Source organism: Belonocnema kinseyi, chromosome 5, assembly GCF_010883055.1.
Source record: "Belonocnema kinseyi isolate 2016_QV_RU_SX_M_011 chromosome 5, B_treatae_v1, whole genome shotgun sequence".
NCBI classification, from domain to species: Eukaryota; Metazoa; Arthropoda; class Insecta; order Hymenoptera; family Cynipidae; genus Belonocnema; species Belonocnema kinseyi.
Window position 1 is genome coordinate 65852730 of NC_046661.1, and position 18200 is coordinate 65870929.

Consider the following 18200-nt stretch of genomic DNA (forward strand, 5'->3'; position numbering starts at 1 on the left):
GCGCATAATATGCGGGAAAACCCTAATGGACAAAGTAAATAACGAGATAATTCTAAAAGAATGTGGTGCAGAAGAGACGCTAGTAGACACATGGGAAAGAAAACGATTAAGATGGTTCGGACACGTTGAGAGAATGCCAAACGAACGACTAACGAAACAAGTGTATCGAGGTAAAGTAAATGGCAGCGTGCCCAGAGGTATACCGCGGAAATAATGGTTAGAATGTGTGAATGAGACCCTAGTTAGAAGAGATATAAGAAGTCACAGAAACACGAGAGCCTGCATGAAAAAATTCATGGACATAAAAGAAGCTAGAGAAGTAAGCCAGGACAGGAAAGTATGGCGGTAAATAGTTAATAAAAAGAGTGTCAGTAGAGTGAATGACGCCTGAAACAAAGACCTTGGCTACTAATGGACCCAAGTGGGAAACCTTACATAACGACTTCGTGAGGTTCTTCGCTTGGGGTGATTGCTAGAGAGATTGATCAGCAACCTGGGTCGGAGCAGTGTTGCGGAGTGAACGTGTTATTTACTTAAATAGCACGAGAATTCTAGATCAATTTGAAAAATCTCTACCCCTTCCACACACTACGCCTTTCCCCTACCGAGCGAGTCACGCCTACCCCGAAAGGGAAATGGCTTAATGGTGTAGCTTACTAAAATATGTCGCTTAAAACATTTTTTGAAAAATTTTTCATCCTTCATTTTGTATGAGAATAGTTATTGCAAATCGTTATAACAAAAACTTGATGCAGTTATAGTGAAAAAAAATCTTTTCACTGCCAACGTGCCAAAGCTTTGAATTAATTTATTTACTTTGCTTATCAGATTAACACTTATCATAATGTAATAAATATGATCCAAACTATTTTATCATTAAGAATATCTACATTATTTCGAATGATGAAGAAAAATCCGCAATTGTTAAACTTAAAATTCAAAAATTTTCCACCAAAAATGTCTACAAAATCCCAATTGTTAATCTTTTGTATAAATTTTTACTGAGATCTCTCTCACAATAATTTAAAGTATTTCCAGATAAGAACAATTTGTTTCTAACAAGAATTGCAATTTTTTGAAATGCATGAATATTTCGTGATATTTGAAATTAAATAATAACAATTGTTTATAGTTTACTTCACATAGAAATGGTGACTATAAATCTCTCTATCAAAAACATAAAGCTGTTTTATCGAATAAAAAATACAAATATGGAAGCAATCAGTTTCGCAAATCTGTTCAATTGTTTTTAGTGACCTGTTATTTTAAAAGTTTGTTGCATTATTATTCACAAATTACGTGGTAGATATTCCACGACAATTTTTCACATTAAAAACATATCTATCACCATTTCATCAATCGTTTCGAAAATTTTACGTTGATACTTTTATTGGTGGAGCAGAAATATATGATTTTTTAAATCGTACCTGATCCTTGGGATTCAATTACAATAAGAATTCAATTTCTTAATAATAAAATAATAAAAAACTTGGTTATGTGTCTAATATGAAAGTCGTTATGAATTACTGCTTTCAGAGAATCACAAAACTTTATACTAAAGTCATCACTAATTTCTTATTTTTTTAAGTTGAAAGAGCGACAAATTAAATATTTAAGGGGCTAGTATTAAAAAATGAATTAATGGTAGAAGTTTTTGTATTTTTGACCGTTTTTTGCAACGTCAATTGTTTAAGAAAGTTGTTAAATGTTAATGAAAAATTATGATCGAGGGTCATACGATAGCGATACACCTTATCAAAATTTCCTCTTAAGTTTGAGAAAAATCGGCCCAGTAGATCGGCCGGAATTGTGGCCGCCAGCTTGAAAAACACTGTTTCGAGAAAAACGCGTTCAAAATTTAACCCTTCGAAGCACAGGGTATCATATATGATACACAGAATGAATGTAGTTATGGGCAGTTTATGGGGACTAGAACATTGAAACTCGGTAATCTTGGGTTTTCGGGGACGCTGAAACGAACCCGACGTCAAAATTGCAAAATTACAAATGGCGGATGCAATATGGCGGACGAAATATATGAAAATTGATCCGATATGCTACATGTTTGCTACTCGGAGGTTTTCAGGGTCGCTGAAAACGAATCGAACCTCAGAATTTAAACATTCAAAATGGCGGATTCAATATGGCGGACGAAATATATGAAAATTGATCCGATTTGCTATTCGGGGGTTTTCAGGGTCGCTGAAAACGTTTCCAAATGACTAAAAAACCCGCACTAATACTACCGGATAAGTACTAAAGAATTGTTCAATTCGTTTTTCAGGACACATTTTTTCGATCTCGCGGTACCAGATCGAGTTCACGGAGCCCGACCTTACATTAAAAGTTGGTTCATGTACATCGTGCGTTACGAGCGCTCCGGGGGGCCTCGCGGCGTATTTCGGTTTTCAGACACTTTCAGCTTGCTTTCAGACAAATGTTGGTTTCTATCCTATTTTTAGATGTATATAGTGACCAAAAATGACACAAAAATTTTTTGGATTTTTCGAAAAATTATTTGTGTACTAGCCCCTTAACGAACAGTAGCACCGGCTAAAAATAACAGCAAAGTTTTTGATATATGGCGAACAGCTTATAACGATATATACTGCGCAGGTCCGAGATTTGCCAATGCCACGCGGTCTTAGCAGCGACTCCGCGTGAACTTTCTACGACTTCTACCATGAATCCCAATGATTGCCTGCGGTCCTACTCAAAGTCCTTACGGACTGCTGCGAATGCTTAATGACTTCTATCAAAAACCATCGAACGCGTACGAATTTTCCGTTTTGATGAAACGATTTCACGAACGTGTCTTCGCTGACGATTTTCTACTTTGATTTTTACGACATACATTGCCTTCCGAAAATTCTTACAGATTCCGTGTTGATTTCTGACGGAATAACTCGTGATTTTTTGAGTAGTACACCCCTCGATCACAACCATTTTTCTCATTAGGAATTTTCATATATTTTTTCAATAAAATTAAAATTGATTTAAAAAAAAACCATTTTAAATTTTTCTCTTTTTTAAAACAGCCTTTTTTAAACTCTTTAAATTCATGTAGAAGAAAAGGTGGACTCAAAATAATTTCCTAATTAAATTAAGAATTTTACGCTTGTAGGTGCCACATTACGATGATATAATATACATACATATAAAAAATCATTTCAAGATGATATAATGCGAGCTTAGAGGCAAGTTAGACCTAACAGTAGTCGTTCCCGGGCGCTGCGTAAGTTAAATGTGGTTATATCGAGTGTAACAATCTCAATTAGACTAGGAAATTATTTCTAGCCTACTTTTTTGGTGGCATTACATTTAAGAGTGTAAAAAAGTTATTTAAAAAAAAACTTTTGTAGACGATTTTTTTCAAGAAATCAATTATAATTTTGATTTTCATAAAAAAATCGTAATGAAGGAAAAATTGTTATGATAGTCTTAAAGTGCATTAAAGAGTGATGGTAAAAAAGCACCTGAAAAAGTGAAAATTTCAGGCCCCAGTATATTGTCAACTGGTTGATAAATGAACCTATTGTGCTCCACATATACATTTTGTCAAGAAATATTATTTAAAGAATACAGTTATGAAGGTTATAAATGCATTTTTTTAAACGAAATTCGGAATCATTATGTATAACTATATCTATAATCACCAGAATGCAGGTGGTACAAAAAATACCGATGTCGTCTCGCATATTATTTTGAAACTAGCAGGTTATTTAAAATCATTGGTAATAAATAAGTTTAATAAAATAATAAAAAAGGAGGAGCAAAATAATTAACTTAGATAAAATTAATACTTGGTGAAATTTGATTTTTTCATAACCTGAAAAATTTAAAGCCGTTATATTATTTGTCAAGAAAAATGCAACCACTTTTTTTGTATGTATTTATGTTAACATTTTTATAATTATATTTATCAGTGAATATTCAACATGCCTGAAATATTCACATATTTATTGAATCAGATTCGGCAAGTAAAAAGGAAGTACACAGTAAACTCATCCGGTTTAAAACGGCAAGGAAATGAACGAAATATTTTGCAAAATTTGAGGGATCACAATAACATTTTGTGACAAAAGCACACAAAAAAATGAAACTCTATACACACAATCGATGTAACTAAATACACGCCAACGTATCATTCACAAAAAGAGTGCCTTTGACATAATTTTTGGTCACGCCTGTTTTTTAGGACAAACTTAATTCAAAAACGAATTTAATTACATTATAATTAATATTGAATAAACAATAATCTTGGCAGATACATCTTTTTTTTAATAGCCACTTCAATTTTAGTAATGACTAGACAGTCGGTGAAATTCTAAGTGTCTAAAAATCATGGTCCTTTGGATAACATGAACTCTCTTATTCAAATTTAAACACAAACATTTGTTTTCATTTTCTCTTATTACTTACAACTGAAGGTATTTGAAACAATATTGTCCAACTTTGTTATGCATTTACAGGGAAAACGACAACCACAGAAAGAATGTTATTCTATTCAGGAACCATATCAAGTATGGGTGAAGTGCATCATGGCAATACGGTAACAGACTACATGGAACAAGAAAGAGAACGAGGTATAACCATCACATCTGCGGCTGTTACTTTTTCATGGAAAAATTACAAGTTTAATCTGATCGACACCCCTGGTCATATCGACTTCACAAATGAAGTCGAGCAGACACTTGGAATACTGGACGGAGCGATAGTGGTTCTTGACGGTTCGGCTGGAGTCGAAGCACAGACTATGACTGTATGGAATCAGGCCAATCGGTATAATATACCCAGGATAGTTTATATTAATAAAATGGACAGAAAAGATGCAGACTTTGAAAAAAGCTTGCAATCTATTGAATCTAAGCTAGATACTCATCCCCTGCCAATACAATTACCTTTGAAAGATGATAAATCATTAATTGGCCTCGTGAATGTTATCACACTCGAGAAGATACTATTCAACAAAAATAGCCAAGGAACAAAAATTGAAAAGTCGAAGTTGACACAACAAGAAGAAAATCTGTATATGCTGGCAAAAGAAAAGCGGACAACATTAACGGACAAGCTTTCAGGCTTGGATGACGAATTGGCTAATGTTGTTATACAGCGAAATTCACTGGAAGAAGTTTCTGATCAGAATTTAGTAGATTCTCTTCGCAGAGTCACTATCAGTAGAAAAGCAGTGCCGGTTTTACTTGGCAGTTCATATAAGAATGTAGGAGTACAACCCCTAATGGATGGAATAGCTTTATATCTCCCTTCACCCGGCATAAGCCCATGCGCAACACAGTATAGTTGCTTTGAGGTACATGTATTTTCTACGGTTTTAATTTGTTAGCAGTGGTTTGATTCTCTCAACTTGCTCCATTTCAATTACGTTTTCAGGATTCTCTCTGTGCAAAAGCATTTAAAATTATTCATGATAAGCAAAGGGGACCAATGACCTTTGTTAGGGTATTCACCGGCAAAATGAAAAAAAGTCAAAAGCTTTACAATATCCAGCAAGGGAAAAGCGAACAGAGTAGCCGCATATATGCTGCTTATGCAGATGAGTATGTGGAAGTACAAGAAATGGATTGCGGAAATATCACCGCCATAACTGGACTAAAATGTACAGCTCCTGGAGACTTAGTAACATGCAGTTCTTCATCTGCAAATCGAGCTAAAACGAAAATGCGAAAAAATAAGAACGTAAAGCCTGAAGAAGTAGACAATTTTTTCTCTAGAGGTGCAAGAGTGCCAGATCCAGTTTTCTTCTGTTCTATAGAGCCACCTTCTTTATCGTACCAAGTGGCATTAGATAATGCACTTCAGGAATTACAGCGACAAGATCCTAGTCTCAGGGTAAACCTTTAAAAATTATTTTGATATTTATATTTTTTTTTGAATTGTACTCCTTGCGAGTGAAAACACAGTTAGAAAGTACTAGGTTAACGACGCATCGGATAAAGTCTCTTATTAAAATATTTTTCTTGTACATCGCAATATATCTGTCCGCTTGCTCGATTACAAGGGTGTTCGCGATCGATTGTGCCATAAAGATTTCCGCTGTGTTGACATTGCCAATGAGATTCGACCTGGGACCAGTCGTGATGCACTGTAATCTTCAATTGGAGCTCAAGCTGTATATATCCGTGACCTTTGAGGTGCTGAGATTTATTTGGGGAGGATCCGGGTTTGCCCCTCTTAGATCTTGAAGGCTTTACAGGATTACCCGATTGTCAGCTTGCGTCGGATCTGTTTCAGACCGGAATTTTCCTCTCGACGTTTTGTGAACTTTACAGTCCACTTCTTCAGGGCTAACCTGATACTGAGGTATCAGGTTATGTTATTCTTATATATACTCTCTACGATGCCTGTGATGGCTTGAGCGCTCCATTGTGGGGATTAGTCGCATCTGCTTAGCCAATTAAGTATTTTTTTAAACCGGGGAGAAGAAAACCCTAATCGAATTGGTATTATATCGAGTGTCTCCATTTATGTCACTAGGATGTCTTGGGGTAGAATGTGAATCTGTTGTATCTTTTTGATAAAGTCAAAAGAGTTTTTGACGTGAGTGATAGAATTTCCTGTGAAATGATTCTGTTTTTTGGCGTTGAAGCTTGCTAGGTTGTAGGTTGGTAAGTTTATTGCAATGATGATTGATCTAATGAGTGGAATGTTGTTTTTGTAGATTTTTGGGAGTACGTACAGACTTCTAGATATGAGATTAGTAGGCATTAATTTAGGTATTATTTTTCTGTCCAGTTTTAAGTCTTTTAGAAGGTTTTTTTCTGACAATTTTTGTGGGGTCTTTTTAAAGTTTTTTGTATGTATCGTCAGTTAGAAGGTCCATGATTTCATTTTTTTTTAGTCTTCTGTATTCATTATTTATTTTGTATTGAATTTGTCTGCGAATAATAGAGCGAGTTCATTAATTGCTGTTTTCTCTCGTTGTTTAAGTTTGAGGAGGGAAGTTGAGCTTGGCGTAAGATGTTGACCGGTTTTTATTCTTTGCAGAACTGGTAATCGGACGGATAAAATGCGATAAAATTAAAACCGTGGCCCGAACTGTGCTTCCGCAAAACTTAAACTGACGGTTGATCTACATGTCTCTACGACAATTAGACAATGAGCGAATAAAACGCATGGTACGTAGTTTTAATGGAAGTCGCAAAATTGCAATACCATTTTTACGCTGTGCACTGTTTTCTAATCCTCATCTCGCCAAGACAGAATTCTCGTACAAGCTTTTATCCTGCCTCTAGTTACGGGCGTGTGGATACTTCTATAAGTACGGAAATAAAGACCTATGTGTTCCGGCCGTTCTTATACTTTCAGTTTACAATATACTGGAACTTCTGAAAGAGAGACTGCTTACATTGTACTTTTTGTCGACCGTGATCTTCCTATGTTGTTTGATTTGAAATAATAATGAGCAATTAAAGAGGAATTGATCTAAAGTCCAGCCGTCTCTCTTCTACACCTAATGGGACACGCTGCGTTTTGTTACATTTTTTTAAACCGAAACGCACCGATCATCCTTAGAGATAGAGGTGCATTAATTGAGTACAACTTAGGAGTGGGAAGCGTAATTCGGAATCTTAGTCGAGTGTCTCATGCACGGTCTCTTTCGCTACCGATGCTTTTTGTTTTTTTTCTCTCCCTATACTCCCTCTCATTCTTCTAATCACACACGCATTGTGAGATGGTTGATTTCATCTGTCGTCTCACTAACACCTCACTACCGACTTCGGTTGATTAGCTGCGCGGAAATAAAACTCCTAGAAACCAGAAAGAGAAACGCACTATGGCCTTTCAGAGCATTTGTAAATTTTAGATCCTAAGTAACTAATACGCTTGTTCCCTTTTTATTATTATTTTATTTTTTATTTTAGCTGCGACTGTAAACCTCAAGTGATTAACGCCGACGTCAGTCATAAGAAGGAGCGAGAGCGAAACAAACGTCAAGGGGTAGAGGGGATTCAGCAACGTTATCCCAAATTACCATATTACGAATTGTTAGCCGAACCCTCCAATCAGATACAATATTTTCAATCGAGTGATTGTTATGTACCATAGGATATGTCTGTGACGACGAACTTGAATTTTGGCAATCACCGAGTACAAACGGTGAAACCCCAGAGCTCTAAAATTTAAATGGACACTATTAGTGCCGAGTGATCATGAACCTCATATTGTATCACTGGAGTCGTTCGAACACTCTTTTTACTGTTTGGCCTCTTTTCCTTGCGGGAATCATCGTCAAGGAGATTTAGGCTCATCTCGGCCCGCATCTTCAGTGGATCTTCCTCCCCTAAAGGATGAATATCTGCAGTTCCCACAGATAAGTTCTGCAATTCGGAAGGTGACGAGGGCGTCACCTCGGGCAGAAGATCGACGCCTAGATCCCGCAACACTTCCTCGAGGGTAATAAGCTCTTCGTTCTCGAAGGTAATAATCTCCACAGTTCCTCTTCTTGCTTTTAGGGGACAAGAGAACATAGGCCCCCGGGCTTTCCTGCTGGTCAGCAAGGTTTTGGCGATATCTTCCTGCCCAGCGTTTGTGTTGGCTCTGCCGACTGAACTAGATCCTCTTGATCGAGGACCGAGACGTAGGCGGAAAATCCTCAGTCCTCTTAACAGAGGACCAAAAGAGGATTAAAAGAAAAATAAGATCCCAGATCCTCTCTACAGAGGACCGAGAACTACGCATAGAAAATTCCCAGATCCTCTTGACTGAGGGCCGACAGCGTAATAAATAAAAAAGCAAAAAAGGATCCCAGATCCTCTGTACAGAGGACCAAGAAATGAAAAGAAAAAGTAGCAAAAAATAGGAAGAAGTAAAAAACAGAAAGCTAATAAATAATGAGGAATTTCTCAGATCCTCTGAACAGAGGGCCTAGACGTAAAAGAAAAAATTCCCGATGCTCTTGACAGAGGTCCGAGAGAGTAATAAATAAAGAAAAAAGGTATCCCAGATCCTCTCTACAGAAGACCGAGAAATGAAAAGAAGAAGAAAATAGCAAAACGCATTAGATAGAAGTAAAAATAGGTAGTAAAAAAGTAGGAAGAAGTAAAAACACAGAAAGCCAACAAACAAAGAGGAAATTCCCAGATCCTCTAAATAGAAGACCGAGACGTAGAAGGAAAGTCCTCGACCCTCTTGAGAGAGGACCGAAAAATGAAAAGAAGAGGGAAGTAATAAAAGAAATAAGATAGAAGTAAAAGGAAGTAGTAAAAAGAGCAAGGTGTAAAGAGAGAAGGCTAATAAATAAAAGAGAAAATTCCCAGATCTTCTAGACAGAGGACCGAGAGAGAGGAGAATAGACAGAAATCAAAAGAGAAAACTTGTAGAAGCTTGAAAATCAGAAAGAGATCAAGTCTTAAGTTCCTTTGGGTGCAGCATTTACCGTTATATGATAACTATCGCCGGAAAAAACTTAAAAAACAACCAGTCGATAGGATGGCTATAGCCGAAGGCTTCCTTCTCTCAATTCGAAGTTGACTTTCAATTTTCCCTTTTTCACTGTCACTCTGGGCAAACTTAAATTAGTCGGAGTATTTTTTTTACGAACAAGTTTTTTACTAAGTCGAGGTTAGGATTGCGAAAAATTAGTAAGTCGGGGTTTCAGAATGATAAGTCGTGGTTTGATACTCTGGCTTCACCCACGAAAAATTTATTTCCTCGACGCATAACAGGTAATTCGTTAAGTATTCGATAGTCGGAACGTCACCTTTGCCGGGGTGTGACTGGTTTGGTAATGATTAGGAGCTTGCCGACTTGAAGCGGCCGTCATATATTAACCCACGTGAAAAACGCCATTCTCCTCGTTTCTACTGTCTCTAGAAGAAAGACTAATAAAATGAGCGACGTGCGCAAGCGCATGCTGTTATGCGAACATTTCAAAATTATGCGATGTAAATAAAAGTAGTGTTTTTAATTCGACGGATAATTGAGTATATTTAACATGGAAAGTTTACATAACATGAAAGTTCTTATTTACATTTAATTTTAAGGCATTTTGCGTTTATAAGGTTTACATTAACTAGAGATCCTTACTAATAATATAATATTACCTCTTTAAATACAGGTAGCACAGGATGATGAGACAGGACAGATTGTGTTAGGAGGAATGGGTGAGCTACATATAGAAATCATTAAGGAAATTATTAAAAAAGACTATAAAGTAGACGTTCAACTAGGAAAAATGCGAATCGCTTACAAGGAGACTATAGATAAGTTGCTGAAGGACACATACGTGCTCGATCACAAGATCGGTACGAGTAAACACACAGTAAAAATTACACTCTCCGTAATACCTATTCATAAAGGACAGGAAAATTTAATTTTTGATCAGGACAAAGAGTGTGCGTCAAACCTTTCAAAAATACACCCTAGAGTATTAAGTGCTCTAAAGAACGGAGTTTCTGCTGCTCTTATGCATGGTCCTAAACTAGGATGCCCTGTTATTGATGTGGGAATTATGTTACATTGGCTAGAAGTCGGGAAAGGAACATCGGACACGATGGTGTGTGCAGCTATGGCCCAAGGTATCCGTAAGGTAAGTAGTGTTGTGAAGAATGTTTGGTAACCCTAAGTCAAACCGATCCTCTGATAGATAATTTATAATCCGTGTAACTCGCCACATCAGATATATCAACCCAAAATTGGAATGGCAACATCAGCAGATTTAATACAAAAAAATATTATACAACCACAGATTAATTAAATTATATTTAAAAAGCCTTACGCGCATTAGATGAGAAAAGAATTTCAAACAGATCATTCAGACAACAGGAAAACCTCGCGAAAGTGGAACACTTAATGGTCCAAAATGGAGATTACGTTTATTGATATAAAGCCATGTTCAGCCGATAAGTTTTCCAATGGTATCAGGATGACTGTGGGTCAATAGAATGTAGGATTTATCTTTTCCTTTATCTCTCGTTCATCTCTAAAAAGGTTTTAGGATTTTCTCTTGTCTCTCTATTATCTGCCAAGAGGATCTCGGACCTTCGTTGCCACCATGTCTCTTGATCCGCACAAGAATCAGAAATTTCCATTTCTCTCCATCCATCATGACCGAAATGGTGACCACCATGGAATGTCTTTTTGACGTAAGGCCCGGGAAGATCCGACGCGTGAATCTCTCGTGCGTTCCTTCAACGAGTGCGGAGTCCACAAGGAAACGGTGACACGATTCCGGAGAGAGTCTACCTCTCCCTGACACAGATTCCATCGAAAGAAAGAGGCCGAAATCTCGCTCTCCCTCACGACGCTAGCCCAAGAAGTCGAGGACATGTCCTTCACCCGGACGATCACTTTGGAAACAACATGATTAGGCCCAAATCTACCAAAGACCTCCTCCAATGGCCGTTATGTCAAGAAAAGCTCCCGAAGGTGACCCCGTTCGTCCGAGGACCTGCCGGATGTATTATTTATGAGTCAGATTTCGGGGATGGAATGATTTGTCAAAGATGAACTTTAATTTGTCTGCAATCTAACAATGTTGCATTAATTGTATATACAATTTACATCCATAATTTTCCAGTGGAAATATTTATGGGATAAAATTTTCAAAGTATCCCCGCCTAAAATTTTGTTGTCGACTATCATATTAAAACTCCGCAAGATTGCAGTGCTAGTGGACTTCTTCAAATTATGTATAGGGGAGGCACCTAGTATAATGGGTTGTCAAGATACAAGGCCCGAATTTTCGATGATTCAGCTCGACGGTTAACTTTAAATTGTACATTATCGGGGTTTCACTGTAGTTAAATTTTTGACTAAAAAAGATCAAATTTCCTCAAACTAGTTGAATTTTGAACTAAAAAATATCAGTTTCAACTGTTAATTTCAACCAATTATTTTAATTTTTCACAGAAAAGATGAATTTATTGATTTCAAATCGTATATTTCAAATTATTTATGTCTTACGGTCCAATCGTAAATCAAAAAAATAAATATGAGTAAAAAAAACATGTTCTTCGAAACTCAGATATTTATTGAATAGAAAAAACTCCTTTTGAAACTTCCTGACGTTTCGGTACAAATGCGTACCTTTTTCAAAGGTTCTTAACCTAAATAATTATATTAAAGATTAGTCATTTTAGTCTGAACAAATATGATGGATAATTACGTAGATTTAAATACATTGTTACCTGAGTTGATGATAGTTTAAAATAGTCAAACAGATCAATTTCCAGTCAAAAAAAGTAACATTTCAGTCAATTGTTTTAAAAAAATTAATTAAAATTTAGTCATTTTTAGAAGTCTCAAAAAATTTTTTCGAGACTTCAATCGATTAGAACTATATTTTTTAAAATTGTACGAGAAAACAAAATTGGCGTAGGTTAGGACGGACGAACAGAAATTGACAGTTTCAGAAATACATGAAGAATACGTAATGAACGATGATGTAATAGGCAAGTTTCCATTGAAAACCACTGATGTGGAAGCGCGTAATTGAGTTTAAATTTGAAATAAGAAATTAAAAAAATGTGTATATGTACACATCCATACATATGCATACATATATACACACATCTAGCATACATACATATACACATATGAACACATAGAGATGATTAATATTAAAAACATTATTTTATAAAATTCTGATAAATTTTATTAATATTTAGAATTTCAGTCTGTAGATTAACTGAAATCTTACGATATTTGTTTATAAAAATAGACTCAATAATACGTCGTTGATAAGTATTTTTTTCTGTAGCTAATATTTTAATTCGTTTAAAATCAAAATCAAAGTAATGATTGAAATTCCAAGAATGTTGCGACAGACCTGTGTTAAAATTCCCGACTTCACAATCTCGTTTGTGTTCAGCAATTCTAATTTTTAATCTCCTACCAGTTTCACCTATATAAGCTTTATTACAACATTTACATTTAATTAAATAAATAACACCAGATAAATTTTCAATGGAATCTGCGTCCTTTCTTCTTGACAAATAATTATCTAATGTATTAGTGTTTTTAAAATAAACATTGATATTAAATTTTTTACGTGAATTTCTTAATCTTTCTGATAGGCCCTGAATGTAAGGGAAAGTAACATTTAAATTAAATCTATTGTAAGTATCACTCCAATTTCTTTTCTTGTTAATTTTATTACTGTTATTGTAAATCTCATGAATGCGTTCTTTAATGATGTCATTTACAAACTCAAGAGGATAGTTATTCTGTACTAAAGTTGTTTTTAATAGATTTAAATTTTCTTTTCTAAATTGAATGTCAGATAATTTTACACATCTATCAACTAAACCCTTAATTAAACCAATTTTATGCCCAAATAAATTATGTGATTTATAGTTTGAGTATCTACCAGACCAAGAAGGTTTTTTATACCAATTGGTTAATAAATCACCATTTGGAGTTTTTATAATTTTTAAATCAAGATAGTTAATAACATTATTAATCTCACATTCATATGTGAAATTTGTACAATCTTCAATACTATTAAATGCATTTAAGAAAACTTAAATTTGATCTGTGGGAATAATGGCTAAAATGTCATCGACATCTCGTTTGTACAAAATAGGTGTGAAATCTAACAATTGTAAAGCTCTTTTTTCAACATCTTGTAAAACTAAATCAGAAACTACAGGAGATAATGGTGAACCCATAGGGCAACCCGTAATTTGTTTATAAAATTTATTATTAAAGGAGAAAACGGTACCATTGAAAACTGTTCTGGTGGCTATTAGAAATTCATTTTTAGTTATTTTTGTGAAGTTATGATTTAAATTAAGTTTTTCTTCAATGCAATCTAAAGCAAGATCTAGTGGGATGCTGTCAAACATTGACACAACATCTAAAGAAACTATCGAATGGGTTTTTGGTACATTTATATTTTTTAAACAATCTTTAAGTTCCCAACTATTTTTTTACAAATGAATCAGTGTTTATAGAAACTGGTTTTAAAATATTTGAAATATACTTTGATAATTTATAAGCTGGAGAGCCAACAGTAGAAACAATTAGTCTCCAACTTAAATTGGGTTTGTGAACTTTAGGGAGAGCATAAGCTTTTGCTATAACACTATTGTGAGTTTTTAAATGGTATGCACATTGGTCGTTAATTAATCTTTTATTTTCCCATCTAGTACCTATGTCATTACATTTATTTTCAATAGTTGGAACCATACTAGTTTTAATATTCTTGTATAAAATATCATTCTTAAGGATGTTTCAACTGTAATGTTATAATTTTCTCTATTTGCTGCAACCGTTAAGTTACTTTTATCAGCCTTCACAAAAATTAAATCTTTATGATTTTTTTGGAAATTTTCAACTAATTGAACAGATTTTTCTAAATTTTTAAATTTATTATTATTACTGTGATTTGAAACTATTTGAGTAACAGTTTTTCAAATATTAAATTTTAAATCTTCTTCTTTAATATTTTTGATAGAATTTTCAATATTAGCAACTAAACTATCACGTTTTGAGTATTTTAGATTACGAAGACTTAAATCTTGTGAATCAAAATACTTGTTTAAAGAGCCATCAGATATAACTCTTGAGAAACGATATTGTAAGTAATTTGAAAACTGACCTAATTTTTGAATATTTTTCACAATCTTTTCAATTTCTAAACGTAGACATTTTGTATGGAAATTGAATTTAGTTTTTTGAAACTTTGAGATTAAATTATAATTTAAATTAGTTACATTATATTTACTTAAATTTTGTTGAATATGTGTTGGAAATAGGCATTATTTCTACACCTAATTAAGAAAGTTAAAATAATTAATGTCGCACTGCAATATTTGAATTTTCAACTAAAAAAATTAATTTCTGCCAAAAAGATGATTTTTCGACAAAATGCATACATTTTTACTGAAAAAAGTGTTAACAAAAAATTTAATGGTTAAATTATCAATTTAAAAGATTATTGTTCAATCATAAAGATGATTTACATTTTTAAACAAAAAAAAAACTAATTTTGAAAAAAGTTGTTAAATTTTTAAAAAAAGCGGTGAATTTTCAACTGAAATGATAAAACTTTATCTAAAATTGTTGAACTTAAAACCAAAAAATGAAATTTGTACCGAAAATCAATCAAATAACTGCAGCTGTTATTTCTAATGAACGAGAAACAGAAGAATATTTCATCAATGGTGAATTTACTGATGATTCCGCAAATACGTTAAAGGAATGGATTATCTCAGCAATTGGAAAGAAAAATGGACCCCTGGAACTCCATAGGTTAATTGAATTGCAGAATGGCCAAGCTTTCGAGACTTATTTAAATCTCTTGTTGAAGATTCGACTAGATTATCCAATGTACAGAAACTTCATTATCTTATGTCAAGTCTCAAAGGTGAAGCAGCTCAAATGTTTATTTCGCTTAGTATCACTGATTCTATTTACACAATAGTATGGAATTCACTTAATCCCCAATATGAAGATAGGCATTTAATTGTCAATAAAGTTTTAGATGATTTCTTTTCAATTTCTGTCGCTAGTCTAGAATCGAGTCGTGAATTAAAACGTATTCATAATAAATATAGAACTACTATCGATAAACAAACTAGAAACGCTTGGGAATTATCCTTACGTGTTACTCACGCGTATCCTAAACTTAGTGAATTTGAAACTTTTTTGAAAAAACGAATTTACGTGTTGGAGGCAATCAATTCTCAAAAACAAGATTATAGTTCTCGATGAAATAGAAATATAAAATCATATCATACGAATTCTAAAATTTAATCAAATTCCAGTAATTTAATTCAAACATGCCTTCTTTTGTCAAGTGAAGTATGCGCTCGAAAAATTTCAGCAATTTCAAACTCAGAATATAGATCAGTGTTATGATACATTGAGAGCAAATAATTCATGTTTTAATTGTATTAAACCTGGTCATATACCACTTAAATGTCCTAGCAAATATCGATGCAACAAATGTAACAGACCGCATAATTCTTTATTGCATCATGGCTCTGATTTAAAAACTGAGAATAATAATAATAACAATAATAATAATAATAATAATAGTAAGTCAGCTTTAAATTCTCAAAGTGTAAAGGAAACAAAACTCACTTCTCATATTTCTCAGAAGGGAATATGACGTCCTCGTACTACTATGTTTGGGATAGCTCGAGTTTTAATAAAAGGTCCAAAGTGACGTTCTGAAATCGTGCGAGTAATGACTGACCCATGCTCTAATCAATCTTTTGTCTCTGATGAGTTAATAGTTCAAGTATTGAGACTACCAGGATGACGAATTCATGCGACTGTAGAAGGTTTTGCTGGAGCGCATTTAACGACGGCTACTGCGATAATAAAATTAAATATTGAATCACTAGTTAACTCAGATGCTAAACTGACAATGTACACTATTGCGTGTCAAGATGTAACTTCTTATAAACCTCCGATTAATCATGATATTAATCCTGACGCTTGGTATCACTTGCAAGGTTCAACTATGACAGATCCTGAACTTTTTTCTAAGGATCGAGTTGATTTAATGTTTGCTGCTGATGTCTACTAAGCAATAATGGACAAGGACTAATGAAAGACCCTGTTGACGCCCCAATTGCTCAGGCCACGATCTTTGGATGTATTTTTGTTGGTATATTGGATGGTTCGACGGCTAGGAAACAATTGTTTGGCATTAAACGAAGATTAGCTGAAGATCACATGAGACCTGTTACAGCAGGTGATCCGTTCACTAATGAACAACTGGTTTATATACCTCACCATCATGTGATAAAAGATAATTCAACCACAACTCGCTTGCGCGTAGTATTTAATGCTTCAAGCTTGACCACTAATGGTACAAGCTTAAATTTTCACATGCTGGTAGGACCTAAACATCATCCTATCATTATCATGCATTGGCGTATGAATAAAGTAGCATTATGCGCTAATATTTCGAAAATGTATTGCCAAATACGGATCGATGAAATTGACATTGATTATCAACGTATTGTCTTTCGTGATAACCCTGCAATTTCTCGGCAGTTATTCCAGTTACTAACTGCAACGTACGGAACTGCAGCAGCTCCATATTTGGCCTTAAAGGTCATGAAACAACTCGCTCATGATGAAGCTAGTTCATTTCTCTATAGGATCAAGAATTTTATTAGAGAATTTTTATGTTGGCGATGTACTTTGTGGAGCAGACGTCCTTGAGTCTGACACAATTGCAAAGAGTCAATTAGTTAAGATTCAAGACGTTTATGCTAAACTTACAGTTCTATCGATGATCGCTAAAATTTTTGATCCACTTGGCTACTTGACTCCCATAAATGTTAGGGCCAAAACCTTTATGCAAAAGTTATGGTTGCCTATGTCAAATTGGTATAATATATTGGTAAATAATTTGCATAAATTGCTTATACAAGCAATGCAGTATCTTCAGACTGTCCTAAATCCCAAATCAGCTCTAACTCATCTTCGGTCGGACTCTACAATTATTCTCTCTTGGCTTGAAAAAACCAGAAGAAAAATTTAACAAAACATTGCCATCCTACCACTATAGACCATACTGCATCAGAAAAATCGGAATCTGATTTGAAACAAATGTTACCTATTAAATTGTCAAGTTGGGCAAAATTATGAAGAGTCACTGCACTTTCTTTAAAATTTATAAAAATTCAAACTCTTTGATTGTTTAATAAATCTCAATTTAAACTTTCTTCGATATTACAAGAAAAATTACAAGTTGTGGTTGAGCATGATTAAGATTTGATTGACGAAGCCCAAGTTCTGTGTTACAAATTTATTCAAAGTGACGTACTTTTGGGAGAATTGCGGATGTTAAAAAAGGATCAACCTTATCCAAAATCAAGTGCGATTAAGCCACTAAATCCATTTAGAGAACCAGATCTCTTGATTCGAGTAGGGGGTCGTCTTGAGTATTCGCCTTTAGCTTACACTGAAAAGCATCCAATTATTTTCATTGGATCATACGCTTAGTGAACTAAATATGTATCGCGCTCATTTACGAACACTTCATGGTGGTATCCAACTAACCGCCCATGTTCTGAGACAATCACTTTGGCTATTTCGTTCACGTTCTTTTATAAATCAATGTATTAAAAGGTGTATTATATGCACATGACAGCGCGCCTGTAGAGTGACCCAAATCATGAGTTCGCTCCCACGAGCCTGCGTAACTTCATCAATTCCATTCACACATACAGGGGTTGATTATGCCAGTACATAAAAGTATAAGTTGGTAAAAA

General features: G+C 34.5%; 1 protein-coding gene across 9 annotated transcripts in view; it reads left to right on the plus strand.

The window, feature by feature from the left end:
- LOC117172966 (ribosome-releasing factor 2, mitochondrial) overlaps window positions 1–18200 on the plus strand; it is a 93040-nt gene that overhangs the window by 38921 nt on the left and 35919 nt on the right. For all 9 annotated transcript variants that reach the window (XR_004467082.1, XR_004467083.1, XR_004467081.1 and 6 more), the window contains exons 2-4: window positions 4473–5311; window positions 5392–5850; window positions 10079–10549. Coding sequence is in view for 5 of the 9 variants with exons in the window: in XM_033361292.1 (XP_033217183.1) it covers window positions 4473–5311; window positions 5392–5850; window positions 10079–10549 (1769 nt within the window). In the remaining 4 variants the exon portion in view is untranslated. The remainder of the gene's footprint in view (window positions 1–4472; window positions 5312–5391; window positions 5851–10078; window positions 10550–18200) is intronic.